The sequence below is a fragment of the Scyliorhinus canicula genome, chromosome 1 (genome assembly GCF_902713615.1).
Source record: "Scyliorhinus canicula chromosome 1, sScyCan1.1, whole genome shotgun sequence".
In the NCBI taxonomy this organism is placed as follows: Eukaryota; Metazoa; Chordata; class Chondrichthyes; order Carcharhiniformes; family Scyliorhinidae; genus Scyliorhinus; species Scyliorhinus canicula.
The window spans coordinates 62,573,905-62,600,177 of record NC_052146.1 but is presented as its reverse complement, the minus strand read 5'-3'; the positions used below and the strand labels follow the sequence as shown (position 1 = coordinate 62,600,177).

The 26,273-nt window shown below is 48.5% G+C and overlaps 1 protein-coding gene across 3 annotated transcripts in view; it reads left to right on the top strand.

Annotated features, from left to right (window-relative positions):
- Positions 1-24,648, top strand: part of hnf1a (HNF1 homeobox a) — a 272,346-nt gene extending 247,698 nt beyond the window's left edge. For all 3 annotated transcript variants that reach the window (XM_038791553.1, XM_038791567.1, XM_038791560.1), the window contains exon 10: positions 23,871-24,648. In XM_038791553.1, coding sequence (XP_038647481.1) covers positions 23,871-23,998 — 128 coding nt within the window. In that variant the 3' untranslated portion in view covers positions 23,999-24,648. The remainder of the gene's footprint in view (positions 1-23,870) is intronic.
- Positions 24,649-26,273: the final 1,625 nt, after the last annotated feature.

The following is a 26,273-nucleotide window of genomic DNA, read 5'->3' as shown; positions in this document are numbered from 1 at the left end:
TACTGACGCAGCTCATCACTCATGAATGATGTACCCCGGTCGCTGTGGATATAAGCGGGGGTACCAAACAGAGCGAAGATGCTGCGCAGTGCCTTGATCACGGAGGCCGAGGTAGTATCGGGGCAGGGGACAGCAAAAGGGAAGCGGGAGAATTAATCGATGACGGTGAGGAAATAGATGTTGCGGTTGTTGGACGGGAGAGGCCCTTTGAAGTCCACGCTTAGTCGCTCAAAGGGCCCAGAGGCTTTTATCAGGCGGGCCTTGTCTGGTCGATAGAACTGCGGTTTGCATTCTGCACAGATCTGGCATGCCTTAGTCATGGTCTTGACCTCCCCTGTGGAGTAGGGCAGGTTGCGGGACTTGATGAAGTGGGCAAGCCGGGTGACTCCCGGGTGGCAGAGGTCATCGTGGATGGCTCTCAGGCGGTCCAATTGCGCGTTGGCGCACGTGCCGCGAGACAGGGCATCTGGGGACTCGTTGAGCTTCCCCGGGCGATATTTAATATCGTACGTATAGGTGGAGAGCTCTATTCTCCACCTCAGAATCTTGTCGTTCTTTATTTTGCCCCGTTGTGCGTTATCGAACATAAAGGCGACCGACCGTTGGTCGGTGATGAGGATGAACCTCCTACCGGCTAGGTAGTGCCTCCAGTGCCGCACGGCCTCCACTATGGCTTGTGCCTCCTTCTCGACTGCAGAGTGTCGAATTTCTGGGAGAAGAACGCTACTGGTCTGCCCGCTTGGTTGAGGGTAGCAGCCAGGGCGACGTCTGATGCATAGCTTTCTATTTGAAAGGGGATGGCTTCGTCCACCGCGTGCATGGCGGCCTTGATGATGCCGGCCTTGATACGGTTGAAAGCCGACTGGGCCTCATCCGTCAGAGGAAAAACCGTGGTCTTAATGAGTGGCCGGGCTTTATCCCCATATCTGGGGACCCACTGGGCGTAATAGGAGAAAAGCCCCAAGCACCGTTTGAGTGCCTTGAGGCTACGGGGGAGGGGGAGTTCCTTAAGGGGACGCATGCGGTCGGGGTCCGGGCCTAGGACCCCGTTCTCCACGACGTAGCCGAGGATGGCGAGCCGGGTTGTGTGGAACACGCATTTCTCTTTGTTGTAGGTGAGGTTGAGGGCCCGGGCAGTCTGGAGGAACTTCCTCAGGTTTGCGTCGTGGTCCTGCTGGTCATGGCCGCAGATGGTGACGTTGTCCAAGTACGGGAAGGTCGCCCGTAAGCCGTACTGGTCCACCATTTGATCCATCGCCCTCTGGAAAACGGAGACTCCGTTTGTAACACCAAAGGGTACCCTGAGGAAGTGAAACAGCCGACCGGCTGCTTCAAAAGCCGTGTGGGGGCGGTCCTCTGAGCGAATAGTGAGGTGGTGGTAGGCCGATTTGAGGTCAACCGTGGAGAATACCCGATACTGGGCAATTTGGGTCACCATTTCAGCTATTCGGGGAAGTGGGTACGCATCGAGTTGTGTGAAGCGGTTTATTGTCTGGCTATAATCCACAACCATGCGTTGCTTTTCCCCGGAGCGGACTACTAATACCTGGGCCCTCCAAGGGCTGTTGCTGGCCTCTATGACCCCCTCTTTTAGTAGCCGCTGAACCTCCGACTTGATGAAAGTCAAGTCTTGGGTACTGTACCGGCGACTCTTGGTGGCGATGGGCTTACAGTCGGGAGTGAGGTTCGCGAAGAGGCGGGGTGGTGCAACTTTGAGTGTCGCCAGGCTGCAGACTGTGAGTGGGGGCAGGGGTCCGCCGAACTTCAGTGTCAGGCTCCGGTGGCTGCACTGAAAGTCGAGGCCAAGCAGCAGGGGGGCGCAGAGTTGAGGAAAAATGTACAGTTTAAAACGGGAGTATTTCGCGCCTTGAATTGTGAGGTCAGCGACACAATACCCCGTGATTTGAACCAAATGGGACCCTGAGGCGAGGGCGATAGTTTGGGAGGCGGGATGGGTGCGCAGGGAGCAGCGCCTTACCGTGTCTGGGTGGATAAAGCTCTCCGTGCTCCCGGAGTCGAACAGGCAGGGAGTGTCTTGGCCATTGATTCGCACCCGCATCATCGAGTTTCGCAGGTGTTTCGGCCGTGATTGATCAAGCGTGATCGCTCCTAGGTGCGGGCCGTCAGAGTCGGACTCACAAAATGGCCGCCTGGAGTCACAAGATGGCCGCCGGTCGCACGTGTCGGGTTTCGAAGATGGCCGCCGCCAAGATGGCCACTCCCATGACTCGCACGAGGTCGATGACGCGTCAGAAGTGGGCGTGTCTGGCCGCAGTGCAGCCGCGTTGCGGGGTCTGTGAGGCCGGGAGCTTGATTTCTGGGCCCGGTGAGACTTTTGTTTGTGGCCTTTGGGCCCAGCCAGGCAGACTTTCGCGAAGTGCCCTTTCTTCCCGCAGTCGTTGCAGGTCGCGGATCGGGCCGGACAACGCTGACATGGGTGCTGGCCTTGCCCACAGAAATAGCATGGGGAGCCCCCGGAGTGAGTGGATCGACGCGTGGCACAGGCCTGTAGCGTGGCCGAGTCTGGAGGGGATCGAGAGGGATTCGTAAGGTCCGCGGAGTACGTACGGAGGTTACGGTGGGCCGTTTCGAGAGAAAAGCTGAGCGTTACCGTGCCTTGGAGATCCTTCGCCCCGTCTTCTAGGAGCCGCTGCCGGATGTACGATGACCTGATGCCAGACACAAGGGCATCGCGGATGTGTAAGTCCCTGTGTTCTTCAGCCGTCACTGCTTTGTGGTCGCAGTTCCTCGCGAGCGCGGTGAGTCTTTCCACGAACTCGTCCAGCATTTCTCTGGAGCGCTGGCTGCAGGTCGAGAGCAAATGCCTGGCATGTACCTCATTGGTAGTCTTTATGAGGCGTTTCTTCAATATTTCGATCGCCGCCTCATAGGTCGTAGCGGTTTCAATCATGGCAGAGATTCGGTGGCTCACCCGGCCATGTAGGAAGCGCAGCTTGCGAGCGCTGTCGACATCAGACGGTGAGGAGTCCAAATAATCCTCAAAACACCGGAGCCAATGTTTAAAGATTTCCGAGGCTTCAGGCGTCCTGCCTTCCAGGCTGAGTCTCTCTGGTTTCAGACCGCTGTCCATCTTGATGTGCACTGCTTATTAAATTGAGGCACTCTCAATTACGACACGAAAGTTAGGTCAGTAATCAAAGGCTTTAATAAGCAGTGAACAATGACAGCCTCCATGAGAAGTGTGCTCGCAAAATGGAGTCTCATCTTAAGTACTGTTTCCCAGGGGGCGTAGCCAGAGGCGGAGTCCCCCAGGGTTCCAAGCCTCTTAAAGGGGCAATGTATTCCGATCATCACAAGCCTCTTAAAGGGGCAAGGTATTCCGATCATCACATTGAGCCACCTCTACCATCGGAAAAGACGCTGCGTGCAAGGGTGGGAGGACCAGAAAATCCAACTCACCATTCTTCACTGAGACTCAACGGATGGAACTAATGTTGCAATCTCCAAAATCTTTCAAAAACACTGAGCAACTATACAATGATTGAAAATTGTCATAGCTTTCAAGTCTTTAAGAGACTTGATAGATTGAACAGAATCAGTTTTGTGTTTAGAAAGAGTAAAAAAACAAGAAATACATTTAGATGGCAAGATTATTCACTATGCCGAAGGGTTCAAACATCAGGAACTCAAGAACCAGAAAGTTTGATATAAATCAGTCTGAACTATTTCACCCAGAGAGCTGTGGCATAGGTGATCTCGGACTAAAGAAAAGGAAAACCTTGGTCCTTACGTAACGCATTGGGGTAGATTTTCCGATCCCGCCCAGGACAGTCGCCAGCAGAACGGAAAATGTGGCGGACCATTTAAAAGTCCATTGACCTCGAGCGGGAATTTCCAGCTTCGGGCCAGGCCCGACTGGAAAATCCCGCCCATTATACCAGGAACTATACAATCGTATTGTTTTTTTCGGCCATTTTAGCACTGGGCTGCACTCATCCACATTGTGAAGGCCTGAGTGCCTGAAGTGGGTAATCAAACTTTGGATACCTCTATATTCTATATTATAAAGCTAATGTCTAACTTTGGCCTGTTGTACAGCCTGATTTCCTTGAGCTGGTAGGCCTTCCCTAATTCCCACCTGGAGTTCCCTCCGTCAACCTCCCTGCCTCCATCTTTCTTTTAAGATGCTTGTTAAAACCTATCTCGGTGACTAAGCTTTTAGATACCGGCGCTTATATCCTGACAGATGCTGCCTCACTGGCTGAATATTTCCGGCATTTTCTGCTTTGATTTCAGCAGCTGCAGTATTTTCTTCCTATATTGCTATCTCCATGCCTACCGCGTCTCTATCCAATCATGCTCCTGTGAAGTGCCTTGGGAGAACTTGCTCTGTTCAAGGCATTATGTAAATACACCAATTGGGATGGTAATTGATTAGTTTTTACTTGGCCTGAGTGATGAGATGGTCCAGTGTTCTGTGCTGGAGGTTTCTACACAGATATGGCGGTGTCAGGGTCTTGGGCTTCACCTTGCATTTCTCCTTTTACAAAAAGTGACCTGTGGTTGCAGCTTTACACACTTGAGCAAACGGCAATATGCAGCAGACATTTAGTTCTTAGGTTGCTGCAAGCTCACTGTTACCTCACCCAGGTGCTATTTGTGACTGGGTAAATGCAGTAGCCATTTTGTGCTGCCTAAACAAAAGCAACTCAGGACTCCCTCAAAATAAAACCAGTATTTAATACATGGGCAGAATTTTAAAATGAACAGCATCATGCTTGGACTGAAATTGGAAACACAGAAAGGGATATTTTGCCAACCGTTGCTCTGTATTCAGCCTCGCTTATAATGTACATTGTAGAAGAGATCGGGGTCACTACATTGAAGCAAATTAAAACGGAAAATGCTGGAAAAACCTGGCAGCATCCGTGGAGAGAGAAGCACAATTAACATTTTGAGTCCCTATGACTCTCCTTCAGAGCTGCGACTACCTTGATTTTTCCAACGAATATGACTGCCTTGCAAAATTTCCCTCAACCGTCTTGAAACAATAGATTATTTGTTTAAAGCTTTGGACAGCAGGCTTTTGGTGACCACAATCTCAGCAATGTTGGTTAGGTACAGCTCTGTATGTTTGTTTGCATTCACTAATGTGGGTGAAAATGCAGGTGTGCGTACAAAATGTCTTTCCATGAACAGACATAGGGGGCGGGATTCTCCAACCCCGCGGCAGCGTTTCCACGCCGTCGTAAATGCCATCGCGTTTTACGACGACATGAACGGGCCGCTCCCACAACTAATTCAGGCCCCTCCAGGGGCCAGCATGGCGCTGGAGCTGCGGATCCCTGCGCGACCTGTGCGCCGTGGGATCCGCACATGAGCAGTTGCGAGGCGCCAACGAGGACATGCGCAGTGGCACCGGTGCCAATGCGCGCATGCGCAGTGGCCTCCTTCAACGCGCCAGCCCCGGCGCAACATGGCGCAGGGCTACAGGGGCCGGCGCGTAGGAAAGGAGGCCCCAAGCCACAGAGGCCGGCCCGCCGATCGGTGGCCTTGATCGCGAGCCAGGCCACATCAGAGGCCCCCCCAGGGTCGGATCCCCCAAAGGCCACCACCCGACCCTTACATGCTGAGGTCCCGCTGGCTCAGAGCAGGTTAGAACGGCACCAGCGGGACTCGGCTCTTTTCTTACGGCCGCTCGGCCCATTTGGGCCGGAGAATCGTTGGGCCGGGCCGCACAGAGCGACCCGCGACCGGTGCCGCGGCAACCACGCCGGCGGCGATTCTCCACTCTGCAGGTCGGAGAACCCCGCCTAATGTCAATTACATGAAGCAGTTATGCTTCTATATTTCTTGGCAGGTGCTGAAGCTTTAAGGTGCAGGGCTGGGGAAGGTTACCTTTGGGCAGCACGGTAGCCTAGTGGTTAGCACAATCACTTCACAGCCCCAGGGTCCCAAGTTCGATTCCCGGCTTGGGTCACTGTCTGTGTGGAGGCTGCACGTTCTCCCCGTGTCTGCGTGGGTTTCCTCCGGGTGCTCCAGTTTCCTCCCACAGTCCAAAGATGTGCAGGTTGGGTGGATTGGCCATGATAAACTGCCCTTAGTATCCAAAATTGCCCTTAGTGTTGGGTGGGGTTACTGGGTTATGGGGATAGGGTGGAGGTGTGGGCCTGGGTAGGGTGCTCTTTCCAAGAGCCAGTGCAGACACGATGGGCCGAATGGCCTCCTTCTGCAGTGTAAATTCTATGATCTATGATCATTTACGGGTTATGGACAGCTTGAGGGTTTCTAGTCACCAGAGGAAATTTACTGCTTTGTGTCATTATTGATTTTTTTTTAAACTGAAGGTAATTTTCTATGGCATGTGAGATGCAAAATTACTGATCTTAAATTCCCTCCATCCCATTTCCATCAATCTGTCTGAAGTCTGGAGGGTGCCGGAAAGTTTGGTGAAATTGGTAACATTGACGGGGTTTTCCCTGCCCATGCTGGCCTAGTTCCTAATTCCAACAACCGAACATTGTGGAAGTATGAGCCTAAAGCCAAGCCTGTGCCTTAAACTAGATTTATTTCCAAGGCAGCAAAGCAAAGTCACTCCCAGTTCCTCCCAGAATAAACTGGTTTATATTCTCTGGCATGATTCTCTAATCCTGTTGGAGACTGCTGTGCTTAATTACCAGTTTAAAGCAAACATTTCATAGGAACACAAATTCAGCATTAATACCAGCTCCCTTTTGGGGGAAAAAAACATCAGTCCCCTGGTGGTACTCTGGTGGTGTCACTACTGGGAGGGTTTGTGTGGACCATTAAATGAAATGAAAATGAAATGAAAATCGCTTATTGTCACGAGTAGGCTTCAGTGAAGTTACTGTGAAAAGCCCCTGGTCGCCACATTCCGGCGCCTGTCCGGGGAGGCTGGTACGGGAATCGAACCGTGCTGCTGGCCTGCCTTGGTCTGCTTTAAAAGCCAGCGATTTAGCCCAGTGAGCCCAGAGACTTTGGGTCATCCCTCTGTTTGCTGCTGGCTAAAGTGTCACAACCTTTAACTGGGGTTATTCTCACAGTCAAAGTGCTGGTTGTAATCTTACAGCAGTACCAGAGCCAGCATTCTGGGACCATGCCAAGGTGACAAAGATGCCAAACGTTTCAGTACCATATATTACAGTGAGGACCAGGCATAAGTCCTGTCCTTGCTGAGGGTTAGATGCCTGCCCTATATTTTTCAAGAACTCACAGGAGGAGTAGGTTTAACAATTGTTTGTCATCTTTCTTCGCTCCACCCGTGTGCTACTCGGCATTGAATTCCTTCGAGCCAGCCAAAAATACAAATTGTAAACATTAGGCTAGGCAAGTAGTTATGTTGAGATGGCCATTACTTTATTACAGCGATAGGCCTATGCTGCTCATAATCTGCAAAGCCATGGTGATTGTAGCCTAGCTGCTTCATTGTAGAAGGGTTTATATGATAACTATATTCTAATGAAACATATATAGTTAGTCCTGTTGGGTCAATGAGAGGATATGCAACCTTTCTTTAATTACCAGCTGAGTTTGCAGTAGATCTTCTGCCTCTTTGAAACACTCAGTCAGATATGCTGCAGCATAATCTGCATCACCTTCTGACAGGCTCAAGGGTATATCTGCTTTGGGAACTGTGCAATGATTTATTTATTTTTGAATCCAATCCTGCTCTCTGTCACAACACCTGGTTTAAAAACTCAGGCTAAGCATAAATTCAGCTGTGAGTTGCGCTAATGTGACAGGTACCAGGACCTTAGGGAAACACTAATGGCATCATTGGAATATCCCATGGTAAATCTCAAACCTTTCCTGGCTGGGATGGGGGAATGGAGCACCCCTACATGTGGGCTCCTGTACATTGCATTACTGCCAACAAATGGAAAAAGTATCATGTTGTTTTAAAACGTGTCGCGTCTTTTCGTCCGACGTCACTTCGTCCAACGACACTTCGTCCACGTCTTTTGGTCCAACGTCTTTTTGTCCGCCCGTCTTTTGGTCCAACGTCACTTCGTCCAATTATCCAATTACAAATTAACTCCGTATAAAACCATTTAATTGATAAAATGCAAGTACAATACAGCAAGTGAATTTAATTGTTAAAATGCAAGTAATTGATAAAATGCAAGTAAAATGCAAGTTGAAAAATGCAGTTAAAAAGTTAAAAAATCTAAAAGTGCAGTTAAAAAATCTAAAAGTTTACTAATTACTTAAAATTCCCGAAATTACTTAAAATTGATGTAAATTGTAAATTCCCGAAATTCCCTAAAAGTTAGATTTCCAGAACTGTACCCGAGAGAGAATAATGGGGAGAGGACAAGATGATTTGATATTCTACAATTCCGACAGACACAGATATAAGTGGGAGTCTAATTGGATTTAGACCTCACGGTAGCATGGTGGTTAGCATCAATGCTTCACAGCTCCAGGGTCCCAGGTTCGATTCCCGGCTGGGTCACTGTCTGTGTGGAGTCTGCACGTCCTCCTCGTGTGTGCGTGGGTTTCCTCCGGGTGCTCCGGTTTCCTCCCACAGTCCAAAGATGTGCGGGTTAGGTGGATTGGCCATGCTAAATTGCCCGTAGTGTAAGGTTAATGGGGGGGGGATTGTTGGGTTACGGGTATACGGGTCACGTGGGTTTAAGTAGGGTGATCATTGCTCGGCACAACATGAAGGGCCTGTTCTGTGCTGTACTGTTCTATGTTCTAATGAGTGCAGTTCTGAAAGAAGCAGATTTATTTCTCGATTTTCGTCGAGTGATTAAAACCTCTGGTTGGCAGTGGGTTCTGACATTACAGGTCTGAAATGATCAAATATTCCATCAGATACAATGGCTCTCATCACGCTGGAGCATACATGGGTGAATATCCTGCAGCTTATCTTAATAATGTCTGGAGATCAAGCAGCACAAATGCAGAACTCAACATCAAGAGGCAAAATAGGTGGAGAGGATCCTTGAGCAGTAACATTGAAAAACTAAATTAAACTTTTTGTAATTGGATAATTGGACGAAGTGACGTTGGACCAAAAGACGGGCGGACAAAAAGACGTTGGACCAAAAGACGTTGGACCAAAAGACGTGGACGAAGTGTCGTTGGACGAAATGACGTCGGACGAAAAGACATAGCACCGTTTTAAAATCAAAGTGGATATATTCATATTGAGCGATATACACTTGTATAGCTATCTTTAGTGTGGTAAAATATCTCAAGACGCTTTCCAGGATCTTAAGCATATACAAATTGACACTGAGCCAAAGAAACAGATAGGAGAACAGGTGATGAAAACCGAGGTTAAAGGGAGCGGTTACAAAGAATGTCAGAGAGGAGGAGGGGACCAATGTGGGCGGCACAGTGACAACGTAGTTAACACCAAAGCAGATCTACCCTTGAGCCTGTCAGAAGGTGGTGTAGATTATACTGCAACATGTCTGCCTCACAGCGCCAGAGACCCGGGTTCAATTCCGGCCTCGGGTGACTGTGTAGAGTTTGCATGTTCTCCCCGTGTCTGCGTGGGTTTCCTGCGGGTGCTCCGGTTTCTTCCCACAGTCCAAAGATGTGCAGGTTAGGAGGACTGGCCATGCTAAATTGCCACTTAGTTACCAAAGATGTGCAGGTTAGGTTACAGGGTTGTAGGGATGGAGCGGGGGTGTAGAGGTAGGTAGAGTCCTCTTTCAAAGGGCCGGCCTAGACTTGATGGGCAGAATGGCCTCCTTTTGTACCATGAGGGTCCTATGACCTTGCATAAGCAGAAAGGTTTCGGAAGGAAATTTGGGTTATTTCTTTTGAATTGAACCATGTAGAGTAGGAGGACACTTTATGCTGAATCGAGCTATGAGCACTCAGAGGATGCAAAGTGAAAGAAGGGAATGCAGCTTGGAAATTTGGAGAAGCAAGATGGAGAAGTTTGGGGAAGCACTGACTTTAAGGATATTGAGAAAATACATTACCAGAAGAAATGCTGGAAGCAAGAAGATGCATGAAAGATTGTAATGGGATGACAGACGTTTTCTTGTGACATCCAATTTTGTTCTATAAACTTCCACACAATTTTATCTGATGAATGAAATGTTTTTTCTGTTGCAAAGAAGAAAATACGATACATAAATAAGTGCGACATTCCTGAAAACAAATTTTCCCTGAGAGTGCGCTGTGGTACTGTGGCTTGTTAAAACACACCTTGGGCTCTCAGTCACACGTGCTCGCTGCCACTGGGGATATGGAATAACCCAGGACTGGAAGATCATTCTCACCCTGATCAGGAAAGGAAATCTGCCTTCCTTCCCCGGTCTGGCCCAAATACGTGACTCCACGCACTGTTAACTGCCCTCTGAAATGCCAAGGAAGCCACTCAGTTGTCACGAAGGTAGCTTGTCATCACCTTCTCAAGGACAGTTACAGGTGGGAAATAAATTCTTTATCAGCAAAGTCCATATCCTATGAATGAATTACATGACAACCTATATGAAGCCTTGGACAGTATGCAGGGTTGGGCTGGAAAGCATTCTTTAAAATTCATATTTTATGCCCAGTGGGCATCGCTGGCTAGGCCAGTATTTATTACCCACTTCTAGTTGCCCTTGAGAAGGTGGTAGCAAGCTGCCTTATTGAACCACTGTAGTCCCTGAGGTGTAGGTGCACTCACAGTGCTGTTAGGGAATTCAGAATTCTCTTAGCTGGTACGGGAATTGAACCCGCGCTGCTGGCCTTGTTCTGCATCACAAACCAGCTGTCTAGCCCACTGAGCTAAACCAGCCCCTAGAGAGGAAATTCTAGGATTTTGACCCAGCAACAGTGAAGGAGCGGCGATATATTTCGAAATCAGGGTGGTGAGTGGCTTAGAGGGGAACCTCCAAGTGGTGGGGTTCCAGGTATCTGCTGTTCTTGTCCTTCTAGATGATACTGATCGTGTGTTTAGACGGTGCTGTTGAGCTACTGCAGTGCATCATGTAGATGGTACACACAGCTGCCACTGTTCATCGGTGGTAGACTGAATGTTTGTGGAAGGAGGAGCAATCAAGCGGGCTGCTTTGTCCTGGATGGTGTCGAGCTCCTTGCGTGTTGTTGGAGCTGCATTCATCCAGGTGTTAATGAACTAGAGCCGTAATATTTTAAGTTTTAAGGCGGTGGAAATTCGTTCCAGGAGTGATAACGGGTGCAATCGAACGGCTCATAGAAGCTGGGAGACCCCACTCCCAGGATCTACCCAGCTCGCAACATCTTGTGAGGTCTAACGTGATCTTGTGAGACATTGCGTTGTACATCCCTCCCATTGTGGGCAGGATCACTTTTAGGCAGATTCCGGAGATGCCCGAGGAATTGGGATTCTTCCCCTTTGCCTTGGAGACCACAGTCGAGCGCCGTTCCGTACTGGTCTCCACAAACGGGGACCAGAAGGAACGGCAATTGTGGGGGTTTCCCAGCGGATCGGAGGTACACAAAGAACAAAGAAAAGTGCAGCACAGGAACAGGCCCTTCAGCCCTCCAAGCCTATGGCGACCATGCTGCCCGTCTAAACTAAAATCTTCTTCACCTCCGGGGTCCGTATCCCTCTATTCCCATCCTATTCATGTATTTGTCAAGATGCCCCTTAAACATCACTATCGTCCCTGCTTCCACCACCTCCTCCGGTCAGGGCCGGCTCAAGGTACCGGCAACTCGGGCAGTTGCCCGGGGCGCCATGTGCTAGGGGCGCCGCGTAAAAGACTCGGGTCCCGTGCAGGCGCAGTTGGGCCGGTGCCAACCAGCGCATGCGCGGTGGCCGCCCTCCCTCAGGCCGCCCCGCACAAACATGGCGGATGGATCCAGGCTCGCCGGTGGTCACTCCGGCCCTGCCCCCCCCCCCCCCGCCCCCCCCCCCCCCGAAGGGCGCCGAAGTTCAGCTTGCCCGGGGCGCCAGCAACCCTAGGGCCTGCGCTGCCTCCGGTAACGGGTTCCAGGCACCCACTACCCTCCGTGTAAAAAAACTTGCCTCTTACATCTCCTCTAAACCTTGCCCCTCGCACTTTAAACCTATGCCCCCTAGTAATTGACCCCTTTACCCTGGGAAAAAGCTTCTGACTAATACCCAGGTGCATGTCCTTTGGACAGGGTGATACCCAGGAATTACTGGTGTACCCCAGGCAACCTGGCACTGCCATCCTGGCAGTGCCAACTGGGTGTCACCCTGGCACTGACAAGGTGCCCAGGTGCACTGCCAAGATGCCACAGTGGCACTGCCAAGGTTCCATGTTGGCATTCTTTGTGCAGCGGCAATTGAGGGTGCCCTGCGCAGGTGTTGGGTCAGTGTGTGGGTGCCGAGAACCATCTTCCATAGTGCGTTGTGGCTTTGGGGTGTTCGCGGGTCCCTTCGGGGGCTCTGGAGATTGGGACATCATTTAAAGATGGCGTCCCGATCTCTCGCTACACAGGAGTTCCGGCAAGTGGAGCTCTTCAGTGCACAAAATGGGGCTATGTGTGGCCTCAGCCACGCATTCCCTGCTGAGGCCCCCTATCTAACCCGGGTGCCACTTTATACTGTTGTGTATCTTGGTGCTGCGAGCACCAGGAAACACACAACTAAAAGTGCTCACCATGGGACTTTGTTTCCATTCAGTTAAATCCCACCCAATATATGAAATAGGGCTTGGTTATTTTAAAAACAAACTTAATTTTAAAACCCTAACAATAACAGATTACATGCAGTTTCTTAACTTTAACACACCAATTCCCATTAAATAACACAGTAACAACATACAGCTCGCATGTCACTTTCACAGACAGACAAAGGCAATACATGCATTAATGAAGGAATTTTTCTTCTGGTATGGGCAATCGTTCTGAACCTGGGACGGAATTCTCCGACTCTCCCCCCCCCCCCCCCCCCCCCCCCCCCGGGGCCGGCGTCAATCCCGCCCCTGCCGTGTTCCGAATTCTCCGCTCTCAGATATTCGGCGGTACCCCGCGGCGATTCTCCGCCCTGCGATGGGCCGAAGTCCCGCCGCTGACAGGCCTCTCCCGCCGGCGTGGTTTAAACCACCTACCTGACCGGCGGGATTGGTGGCCCGGGTTCACGCCACTCCGACACACTGGGACCCCCCGCCCCGCCGGGTAGGGGAGAATCCCGGCCCCTATTTCTAAAGCCTGCCTTGGTGGCAACTTTCATGACCTTCTCAGTGGATTGCTGAAGCCTTCTCCTGTACCTGTTCAATAGTAGATTCTTTCATTCTCACTCTCTAAGCCCCTGGGGCAGTATGGTAGCACAGAGGGTAGCACTGTTGCTTCGCAGCTCCAGGGTCTCAGGTTTGATTCCCGGCTTGGGTCACTGTCTGTGTGGAATCTGCACGTTCTCCCGTATGTGTGGGTTTCCTCCAGTTCCCTCCCACAAATCCCAAACGACGTGCGTTAGGTAATTTGGACATTCTGAATTCTCCCTCTGTGTTCCCGAACAGGCGCCAGAATGTGGTGACTAGGGGCTTTTCACAGTAACATCATTGCTGCGTTAATGTAAGCCTACTTGTGACAATAAAGATTATTATTACCAAACAAAGGCTCTCTGCTGGGGTTTGCAGGCTTGAACCCATCAGCGTTAACTTTGGCTGTTTGATTGTCCACTGCCATTGATACAAAAGAACAGAGCCATGCTACTGATATGTAGCTAACCTCCCACTGATGGACAAAGAGGCCATCAGGCTCTATAATATAATAGCGGGTCAGACAGGAATGTCCTGAATAACAATGGATCTGGGGCATCCTGTGTATTCCCACGAACCAGTTTAAGTCTGACTGGGACAATGGATATTACCCAGGTATAGGCGTATCCTTCTGACTCTCTGCTAGCAGGTTTCTTTTCCTCAGTCTATTTAACCTCTAAATTGCCTTCTACATTGGGGTCTCATTTCTGGACCCAATTTCCTAATATCTCCCTCACGTGACACGGAGGTGTGGGACCTTGTAAATGGCAGACAGGCTTTGGGCATCAGATAATATTTGTGCACAGTAATGACCATCTCCAAGAAGAGAAGACCTAACCACTCGTCTCTGCCGTTCAACAGCATTACCATTAATAAGATACACATGATCAATATCCTTAACTAGACTAGGCATAGCCATACCAATATAAGAGCAGCAAAAACCTTTTTAAAATAAATTCAGAGTACCCAATTCATTTTTTCCAATTAAGGGGCAATTTAGCATGGCCAATCCACCTACCCTGCACATCTTTGGGTTGTGGGGCGAAACCCACACAAACATGGGGAGAATGTGTAAACTCCACATGGACAGTGACCCAGAGCTGGGATCGAACCTGGGACCTTGGCGCCATGATGCAGCAATGCTAATCACTACGCCACCGTGCTGCCCATAGCAGCAAAAACCTATGCAGCAAGTGGCTCACCTCCCAACCCCTCAATGCCTCTGCACCAGCTGCACGGTTCAAATCAGTAGTGTGAGGGAATATTCAACACTCAACACTTGACATCGCCAATGCTTGGTGGATGCATCTGGAACTGAACTTAATACCCATTCTCTCCACCACTAGCACAGCAGTTGTCGTATCCACAATCTTCAGAATGCACAACTGAAACTTAAAGACGGCAGCAGTTGAAGGAGACAGCCGCTGAGGGGCCATCAGACTCTATAATGGTGGGCCTTGCCAGCTCAGCGCAGACCGGGGTTTAAATCTGATCTGTACAGCTCAGCTGAACAAACTTACAGAGGCAGTGGGGAAATTTTCCCACATAGAAATTTAAATGCAACTGGTGTGTAAAAACGAATTTCATGAAGGACAGGGCCACGTCAAGACATTTACCCTGGCTAGAGTCCAGCATAGAGTGAATAATGAGGAATTAAACTAACCCACTTAGACAAATGAGTGGTTCATATTTACAGAGGCTCGAGTGGTGTATGAACCTTATGATTATACACTCAATTGAACACAGACAAATCTGACACTGAGATATTGAGATTGATGACCAAAGGCTTGTTCAAAGGGATCAATTTTAAGGAGTTTCCCTTAAAGGAAGTGGTATAGCCAGAAACATTTAGGGAGGGAAAACCAAAGTCTAATGCCTAGAAATCTGAACCAGGTTAAAGTCCAACAGGTTTGTTTCAAACACGAGCTTTCGGAGCACGGCTCCTTCTTCACCTGAAGAAGGAGCCGTGCTCCGAAAGCTCGTGTTTGAAACAAACCTGTTGGACTTTAACCTGGTGTTGTAAGACTTCTTACTGTGCTCACCCCAGTCCAACGCCGGCATCTCCACATCATAGAAATCTGAAGACATGGCCACCAATGGCGAGTGAAGGAAATTGGCGATGCCTTAAGGATTTATGACATGAGTATTTTGATATTTAATACTAACTCATTGTAATGAGTTACCTAGGGACAGGTTAGTGTGCTTTCCGATTGGAAATTATACCACCATCATAGAAATGTTTCTGAGTTTGATGAACTCGGATGTAAATTTCCTCACTGCTGACTGAACTAGCGCAACATTCCAGTACCGAAACAGTGCTGAACACTCAGTATTCCCTTATGATTATGCCAATTCACGGACGAAGACTTTCAGCTAGATGATGTGTGATTTTCCTCATGTAAACCACCTTGTCTCATCCCACTCTCACACTATGTCCTTCAATATTCACCTTTTTCAAGCAGCAACTTTGCTTTGAAAAAATATCATCACTCAAAACCAGTGGAAGTGAAAATTGGGCCCTTTTCATGAAGGACTGTCGGTCTCTAATGCCAGTTTTACCCCAGGATAGCAAGCTGAAAATTTACCTCATTGTAAATATATTATTGAAGATCTTGGTATTCCGAGTACAATTACCAATGCATCACCAACAATCGCATTTACAATTTTGTTCGAATTAGTGAGCAGGGTAAAATCCTCACAAATCCATTTGCAAAATTCTGACAGGAACAGGGAGAGAAAATTTCTTATGTGCTCTGAATAGAATGACATTGCAAGCGTAAGCAAACCCACCACTCTTAGTAACCCACACGAGCTGTAGGATGGAGATATAGCAGAGTTAGTATAGTCAAGGGTCTCTTAATCGTAAATTATGTAAGCTGCCAGTAATACATTATTTTTCAAGTCACACATCTTTAAGGACTGAATGCAAAGTGCAATGCTGCTCCCTCCTGGTGCTGGGCTGTCACCCTTCTTTGTAAGCCTGCCTGTTAACAAATGATTTTGGTACTTATTCTTCCAGCACATGCAGTGAATCAGAAGATTGAATCTATTGCCTAATGTGATGCACTAGCTGGAAGAACCACTGTGAATGAAATCAGAATAAAAATAAAACCACTTAATCAGGGCCATTTTTCTGACTGCAATACCGGTTATGAAATGGATGGAGAACCATGTGCCATGTGGAACTTCCCAATGTGCATTCAACAGAAGGCCAAAGCAGATTATTGGAAAATTCACTGCGTTTGGCTTTGAAGGGCTGGAATCTGCATTAATGGCTGTGTTCAGCTCAAACCAACCTCTCAGCCCCACGCCTGTAGTTTATCAGGCTGTTTAATCCTCATGGTGTCCTGTCTTGTCACAGCACGGAGGACTCGCACATGAGTTTGTGCTGGTGATCTCATACCCACTGAGTTCTTGACTGCCGCTGCATGCACCATGGGAATGCTGAGTGTAAACTATGTACGGTTCGGGGAGAGAGAGAGAGAGGAAGACTCCACCCTGGGCTGCTCCCACCCCCACAACTATTGAGCAGGCAAACACAAGTCAGCCAGGTGTGGTAGACAGGAGACTAATCTCCTGTCGAACACAGAAGACAGTAATACATTTGAAAAATAACCTAGATTTCATATTAATCACAATATACATTCTGGAACCTAGAAGAGACTGATGTAATGTTAGCAAACAAATGCTTAAAGAATATGTAATGTGCCTCCCTTGGCTATGTTAAAGCAGGGCTGCTCTGTTAAACTCAATCCCAATTTAACAGTAGCTGCTGGAGGCAATGTGACTGAATGAACTGAACCAGGTCTTATCCCTTTTCCCAGCTCCTGCTGAAGGTTCATTGTAACCACAAGCTGTTTGTCTTGTTAAAATTAGCAACAAGAAGGATGATCTCACTCAAAGAATAAAAGCTTTGCTTGGGCCGCATTTAAAGGATTTTTTCATACATTTTCCTCTCCCTTTCTTTTAAACAAAAAATATTGTAAAAGATTATTTCTTCCTGCCCTGAAGCCCGGACTCATTGTACAAGCACTTCCCCCAGAGACACCAGATGCCCTTTAACCACTGGCCCATCTTTTAAGGGTCAGCCGTGATTTTAGATGTTGTTTGACCTTGGCGGTATCCAGGCTAAACCACATATCTCACGGTAGCATTATGGATAGCACATTCGCTTCACAGCTCCAGGGTCCCAGGTTCGATTCCGGCTTGGGTCACTGACTATGCGGAGTCTGCACATCCTCCCCGTGTCTGCGTGGGTTTCCTCCGGGTGCTCCGGTTTCCTCCCACAGTCCAAAGATGTGCAAGTTAGGTGAATTGGACATGATAAATTGCCCTTAGTGTCCAAAATTGCCCTTAGTGTTGGGTGGGGTTACTGGGTTATGGGGATAGGGTGGAGGTGTTAACCTTGGGTAGGGTACTCTTTCCAGGAGCTGGTGCAGGCTCGATGGGCCGAATGGCCTCCTTCTGCACTGTAAATTCTATGATAATTACACCCCCACCGAGATGTGGCAGGGTATGGGTCAGCTGTGTGAGCCCGTCCTGCATGACAGCATCCCCAATGAGTGAGCCCTAACCGTTCACCATCTACCGCACCTACCCCCTCCTAACATTTTTGGACCCGTGAGAAGGAATCAGCAGCACACACATTTTTTTTTATTACAGCGCAGTACAGGCCCTTCGGCCCTCGATGTTGCGCAAACCTGTGAAACCCCTCTAAAGCCCATCTACACTATTCCCTTATCATCCATATGCCTATCCAATGACCATTTGAATGCGTTTAGTGTTGGCGAGTCCACTACTGTTGCAGGCAGGGCATTCCACGCCCTTACTACTCTCTGAGTAAAGAACCTACCGCTGACATCTGTCCTATATCTATCTCCTCTCAATTTAAAGCTATGTCCCCTCGTGCTCGCCATCACCATCCGAGGAAAAAGGCTTTCACTGTCCACCCTATCTAATCCTCTGATCACCTTGTATGCCTCAATTAAGTCACCTCTTAACCTTCTTCTCTCTAACGAAAACAGCCTCAAGTCCCTCAGCCTTTCCTCATAAGATCTTCCCTCCATACCAGGCAACACCCTGGTAAATCTCCTCTGCATCCTTTCCAATGCTTCCACATCCTTCCTATAATGCGGCGACCAGAACTGCACGCAATACTCCAAATGCAGCCGCACCAGAGTTATGTACAACTGCAACATGACCTCATGGCTCCGAAACTCAATTCCTCTACCAATAAAAGCTAACACACTATACCCCTTCTTAACAACCCTCTCAACCTGGGTGGCAACTTTCAGGGATCTATATACATGCACACCGAGATCTCTCTGCTCGTCCACACTACCAAGAATCTTACCATTAGCCCTGTACTCTGTCTTCCTGTTATTTCTTCCAAAATGAATCACCTCACACTTTTCTGCATTAAACGCCATTTGCCACCTCTCAGCCCAGCTGTGCAGCTTATCTATGTCCCTCTGTAACTTGTAACATCCTTCTGCACTGTCCACAACTCCACCGACTTTAGTGTCATCTGCAAATTTACTCACCCATCCTTCTACACCCTCCTCCAGGTCATATATAAAAATGACAAAAAGCAGTGGCCCCAAAACAGATCCTTGTGGTACATCACTAGTAACTGGACACCTGTCTGAACATTTCCCATCAACTACCACCCTTTGTCTTCTTCCAGCTAGCCAATTTCTGATCCAAACTGCTAAATCACCCTGAATCCCATGCCTCCGTATTTTCTGCAATAGCCTACCGTGGGGAACCTTATCAAACGCTTTACTGAAATCCATATACACCACAACAACTGCTTTACCCTCATCCACCTGTTTGGTCACCTTCTCAAAGAACTCAATAAGGTCTGTGAGGCACGACCTACCCTTCACAAAACCATGTTGACTATCTCTAATCAAATTACCTTTCCAGATGATTATACATCCTATCTCTTATAAACCTTTCCAAGACCTTGCCCACAACAGAAGTAAGGCTTACTGGTCTATAGTTACCGGGGTTGTCTCTACTCCCCTTCTTAAACAAGGGGACCACATTTGCTATCCTCCAGTCTTCTGGCAATATTCCTGAAGACAAAGATGACTTAAAGATCAAAGCCAAAGGCTCAGCAATCTCCTCCCTAGCTTCCCAGAGAATCCTAGGATAAATCCCATCCAGCCCAGGAGACTTATCTATTTTAACACTTTCCAGAATCGCTAACACCTCCTCCTTATGTACCTCAAGCCCTTCTAGTCTAGTAGCCTGTATCTCAGTATTCTCCTCGACAACATTGTCTTTTTCCTATGTGAATACTGACGAAAAATACTCATTTAGCTCCTCTCCTATCTCGTCGGACTCCTCACACAACATCCCACTACTGCCCTACTCTTACCCTAGTCATTCTTTTATTCCTGACATACCTATAGAAAGCTTTAGGGTTATACTTGATCCTACCTGCCAAAGCTTCTCATGTCCCCTCCTGGCTCTTCTTAGCTCTCTCTTTAGGTCCTTCCTAGCTAACTTGTAACTCTCAAGTGCCCTAACTGAACCACCACGTCTCATAATTTCATAAGCCTCCATGGATCATCCGGGCGGACGGTAGTATGTTATCATAAAGACAGGAGTCTGACACTGTCAGATTGTGGAGCACCAGAGCTCATCTCACAGCGAGTCATCATCGTCCTCCGTCCCTTGGACAAGACCCGCTGATACATTTGCCCCGTGTCTGCGTGGGTCTCACCTCCACAACCCAAAAGATGTGCAGGTAAGGTGGATTGGCCACGCTAAATTGCCCCTTAATTAGAAAAAAAAATAATCGGGTACTCTAAATTTTTTTTAAAAAGGAGTGTATTACTATTCCGTAGAGAAGATGTATGAAGAGATCAGTTCAGTCCATAAGAGGGTCATTCAGGAGTCTGGTAACAGTGGGGAAGAAGCTGTTTTTGAATCTGTTCGTGCGTGTTCTCAGACTTTTTATATCCTGCCCGAAGGAAGAAGTTGGAAGAGTGAGTAAGCCGGGTGTGAGGGGTCTTTGATTATGCTGCCCATTTTCCCCAGGCAGCGGAAGATGTAGTTAGAGTCAATGGATGGGAGGCAGGTTCATGTGATGGACTGGGCGGTGTTCACAACTCTGTAGTTTCTTACGGTCTTGGGCGAGCAGTTGCCATACCAGGCTGTGGTGGAGCCAGATAGGATGCTTTCTGTGATGTATCTGTAAAAGCTGATAAGAGTCAATGTGGACATGCTGAATTTCCTTAGTTTCCTGTGAATGTATAGGCACTGTTGTGCTTTCTTGGTCATAGCATTAACTTGGGTGGATCAGGACAGATTTTTGGTGATGTGCACACCTAGGAATTTGAAGCTGTCAACCATCTCCACCTCGGCTCGGTTGATGCAGACAGGGGTGTAGACAGTACTTTGCTTCCTGAAGTCAATGACCAGTTCTTTAGTTTTTCTGACATTGAGGGAGAGATTGTTGTTGTTACACCACTCCACTAGGTTCTCTATCTCCCTCCTGTATTCTGACTCCTCGTTGTGCAAGATCCTGCGTCTTGTCATCAGCAAACTTACAGATGGAGTTGGAGCCAAATTTTTGCCACACAGTCGTGTGTGTATAGGGAGTATAGTAGGGGGCTAAGAACGCAGCCTTGTGACAGTGTCCTTGTGGGAGGCATTTCCATGGGCCCATCACTTTCTCCTCTGTTGACGTGCTCGCTGGCCCCCGGGCCATCTGGAGTGGCTGGAGTGAGATCCAGAGATGCCACTGTTACCTGCGCAGCCAACCCTGGAGGCCCACCCTCATCTGAACCCTCAGCAAGGGTTACTGAGACATGACCCTCAGCGAGTAAGACATGTTCCTCACAGCCTTGGTCGTGTTCTCCTGTAACTGTGTCATGTCTCTCAGTGCCTGTGACATGCCCCACTGTGTCTGGTTATGGTCCCTCAGCATTCAGCGAATGCTTTCAATGCCCTCAGCTATGACCCTTTGTGAATGGGCCGAACTCTTGTCGCAGCAATGTCCATGTGGGCCCATATTCGTCAGTGACTGGGCTCTCCTGCCATGTGCCTCAGCATTGGGCAGCAAATGTGCCCCAATTCTTGAACGTCCTGACACATGGCTCTGACATCTTCTCCCAGGCCTTCCACTGCGGACGCCACCCATTCAGTGTTGGCCTGGGACCATGCATTGTCAGCACCATCTCCTATGCCTGAAGGCGGCTGGACTCCTCCAGCTGTACTTGCATATCTGGGGTGTCCTCCCCCGTCCTCTGCCACTCCTGGTGGTTATGGGCCGCTTTAACCATGGCAACGCAGAAAGGACATAGTGAGACGCTGGGACACAAATCTTATGCGGGGTTTGTAGCGGTGGCATGTGTGTGCAAAGCTCCTGGCCAAAGAGGGCAACACATGTGTTGGGATTTGGTGGAGGGTGGGTTGTAAGGGAGATGCAGGCAGGTTGGGTGTTGTTGGCCTCTGGGGGATTGGGGGCAGATGTGAAGTGTGAGGGACGGGAGTGATGCCAGGGGCACAGAGATGGTTACTCACCTGAGCTGCTCTAAGGAGGTTGTTCATCTTCTAACGGCACTGCGTGCCTGTCCTCCTGGTGAGGCTGGCAGCACTGACACCCTCTGCACCTCATCTCAGGTCTTGTTCAGTATAGCGGGCTTGAAACTCCGCCCCACCAAGAAGATGTCAGTGAAAAGACCAGCTCCAAGGTTCCTGGACTTGGAGATTAACTGAACGCTGAACCCAGTTGAGGAGAGGAGGACACCCTTTCCCCCAGGGAAATGAAAAAAAAATGAAAATCGCTTATTGTCACAAGTAGGTCTACTATACTTACACAAGTAAGTCCAGGAGCCTTGTAGCTGGTCTGTTCGCTGACATCCTCTTGGCTAGAACGACAGTCTGTGGTGAGTGGAGCTTTTAAAAACTGCTCCAGCTTTTCAGTCTCTGAATGCGAATCCTGACCCCAGCGAATCAGACGCTAGTGGGGTCGGGAAGCGGGCGGGGTGCACATGGTAGCGTGCTGGCCTATTTGCATCACGTGCTGGCACTCCTAGTAGGAATATGCAGTTAGCGCGATTCTCCCCCAGAGACGGCAGCACTTAGTCACCAGAACGGAAATTCTAGCCTTATATTTTGATGTTTGTCACTCAATCTTTATTCCAACCCTTGTGCATTCGTAAACAATATTTACAATTCCTGCTGTAATGTTCCATCTTGTCTGTGCTTCAACAATATTTTTTTCTTTATTCTTCCATGGAATGTGGGTGTCACTGGTAAGATCTGCATTTGTGGCCCATTCTTAATTGCTCCTAAACCGAGTGGCTTGCTGAGCCCTTTCAGAGGCCAGTTGAGCCTCAACCACATTGCCAATATTGGATTGGATTGGATTAATGTGGAATAATGTGTAATTGGAATAATGTGTAAACCACAGGACCAGACTGAGCAGAATCATGTTTTAATTCACAGATTCACGAAGGAAGCTTTACGTTTGACTAAATTAAATGTGGACGCGATATAATGAAAAAAGAACAGTCCCGTTTTGGGCGGATTTAGCGGAGTGTTTCCCGACTCGGGACACGACGTGGCCAGTAGATCGCGCCCTATATTCCGGAGATGTATCATAATGAACTGTAATTCGTGCCATCATTAGCACCACGTGACCTACCCCTGCTAAGGCAAGATACACAGAAAAACTTTATCCAGCAATCATCCATTTCCATCTCTCCTGAAGCTGGCAATTGCCTTGACAAGTTTGACGGACACCAGCGCCATGCTCCACTGTTCATCCATGTGGGTGAGGGTAGATGGCGTAGGCGGGCTATTTGACGGTAGAGAACAGTCCCTGCCAAATCCAACATACCATGACCAATTTTCATACAGAGAAATCATTGGAAATTTTGGAACAGAAGGAGGCCCATTTGGCCCATCATGTCTCTGTCGGTTGACGCCAAGTGATCCAGCCTGATCCTACTTTCAGGTCTTGGTCCGTGACCCCTCTATAAGTATTTCTGTGTTGCACCCGGCCCATCCATTCATGTGTGTGGGATGTTGACATGTTTTGTGTAGGCCATGCATGAAGGGTATCATTCTTGTGTCTGGTCTATGTGGAAACATTTAGGTTGCTGCACAATCACTTGACTTAGAAGAAACATTGATCTGGAGCCTTGTATGTTCTTTTTACGTGTGATGAGGGTTTCTGACTCTCCAATCCATTCAGGCAGAGATTTCAGATCCCCCCTCCACTCTGGTGACAGATTTCTCCTCCTATCCGTTCCACCCTAACTAATCTTTCTATCTTCTCCTGCATGCTTTAAGCTGGGGAAGGGGGTGTCGCTGGAAGGAGTTCGGCTGCAGAAACGTGCTTGATCTGACTGATGTCAAATAACACAACAGAAGTCAGGAATTCAAGGGTATCCCCATCTACATGTCTCAAGAGATGATTGGGCTCGATTGTTGTCTTTATTGCCTGTCATCTGCCCTTTATAAAACTGACCTGCTTCCCCTGAAATTAATGAGTGCGTATCAGGCAGGTTCTATTAAAGGAGGAAAAAAACAGTTCGGACCAGTATTCCTATTTCCCCATTTTACTGTTTTTTCCTTCTGGGTTATAGAGCACACCATGGCCCAGGCAGACTGAAGACAAGAATCTTTCCCGGAGTCTTTACCTTTATGCCACTGGAATGACAGTGTTGTGACAATTCTCTTTCCCTTTCTCATTCACAGTCTCCTCAGGCAGTCTGGTCATGTATCAAAACACACAGTCAGCAGACAGCAACAACCACCTGCTATCGCCCAGTCACAGCAGCATCGAGACCTTCATCCCGCAGCAGATGGCCTCCACTGCGCCGTAACCATGCCAACCAGTGCAGACTGTCTTGTAACATGCTTTAGGCCTGGATCAGTCATTGGGAAAAAGACAAGAAGCGTTAAACAATTTTCCAATGCGCTCAATTATGCCTGGGACAGTTAAAGCCATGAACATTCTGTGAAGACGGTACTTACTTGCATATTTTTGGCTGTAGAATTACTTTTATTATACGGGGCTGTTTTGAGAGATGTTGATGTGCAATAGGTTTAATGAAATTCCTCAAATCAAATGTCTAAATCAAGCATTGCAAAAGTTGGAAGGGTTTGGGCAGTATGAGGATGGAGCATTACAGTCCAAATGCAGATAATTATGCAGACCTCTATCCCAGATATTCCCAGTATTGTGATACTCTATAGAAATATTTAGCATTGTCAAACCTGCATATTGTGCTGCCATTTTGCCCACATAAAATAAGTTCACATGATAAAATTTAAGCTCTGATTTTGAAATACCTTTTCCTCACTTTACATATGTATTTACTATTTTTCCCTTGCCCTACTGATGGTAAAAATTGGACGGAAGTATTTAACTAACAAATTGTTTAATGTCATTGCGGCTCACTTTGTAAACATTGTAGATTCACTTACAATTTACGGCACTAACAGTATTAAAGTCCATTCAGTTTGTATTGTTGCCTAAAGCTGTTCATTTCTTTTTCTTTGATTGTATCTTCTGTTGTAAAATGTTGTCCTGTCTCTTGACTTACTGAAGCCCGACTACCTGTGGCCTTATTCACCCTTGGGCCGGAGGTTAAAAAAGAGAAGATTGATCCCTGCTGCTTGAGAAATGCCATATTTGACCTCTCTAGATGACCCCTTCTAATTTAGGCTTTAGGTTTACTCGTAGAGCACATCGCCAAGTAAAGGCAAAGAATAAACTAAAGATGGATGGACACATTGAAGTGGATGGTCAGCCATGGTCATATTGAATGGCGTGGAGCAGGCCCGATGGGCTGAATGGCCTTCTCCTGGTCCTATTTCCGATACCTAGCGACACTTCAAGACTTTAGAGTTTTGCTCCTTCAATTCTCTCAGGTGGTGGCAACGCTCCAGAGCATTAACCAAGTGCCACTGCCAGTTAATGTAACGGTGGAAGTACTACAGCCAAGCTAGATTCTGCTCTCGCTGCCCAACATCCACACATGCACATAGAGTCACTTATGGCACAGAAGGCCATTCAACCCATCGAGCTCATGCCGTCCCTCCAAAGACATATCCAGTCAGTCTCACTTCCCTTGCTCAAACCCTGTAGCCTGGTAGGTGTATTTCCTTCAAGTAGCCATCTAATTTCCTTTTGAAATTGTCGATTGTTTCTACTTCCACCACCCTCGTGCACAGTGAGTTGCAAATCATTACATTCGCTGCGTTAAAAGGTTCCTTCTCACATTCCCGAGCCCAAAACCAGACGCCGAAATCGTGCCCGGCACCGGAGCAGAGAATCCACTTCCCCGCACGGAATCGGGACCAGCGCCGGTTCCCCGATTTTCCGGGCCCTGAAAAATGGGCATTGTTGGAGAGTACACCGCCCCTCACATCACCTACCTGCGGCCATTGCCAGAGGCCCGCTCCGCCATTCTCCACCCCCGACCGGCCAAAGTCCCGATGGCAGGGATCTAATGTGGTCCTGCCAGTCGGGATAATCGCGTGGCGGCTGCGGACTCAGTCTGCGGCCACCATGGTCGGGGGCGAGCCGATCGGAGGCCAGAGGGAGGGGGCCTCATACAGGCCCGGGGTATTTTTAGTCGTGTGGTCAGGATCGGGCGAGCGGCTAATCAGGGGCACTACTTGGGAGGTCCAGCTCCGTGACTGAGTCAGCCATGGAGCACGGACCGGCCACCGGAGACCACCGCCATGCACATGCGCAGCCTCTAACCTGGGAGTGCGGGGCCCTGTATTTGCCGTAAAAGCTGCGAGCTTCCCGATGGGTCACTGCTAGCCCCCTCCATGAATACGAATATGTGGCTCTTTCACGCCAGTTTTTCTTTCGTGAAAGGCCACATTTTGTACAACGGCGTGGGGACATAGTACCAAAAACATAGAATCCAGCCCCTTAAACCTATGTTCCCTCATCCATGTACTATCGGCTGATAAGAAAGGCTTTTCTTGTCTACCTGATCCAGACCCCTCATAATCTTGTACACTTCTATTAAATCTCCTCTCAAACTCTTTTGGTCCAAGGAGAACAACCCCAACTTTTTCAACCTGACCTTGTAACTAAAATCCCTCATCCCTGAAACTATTCCTGTAAATCTCCTCTGC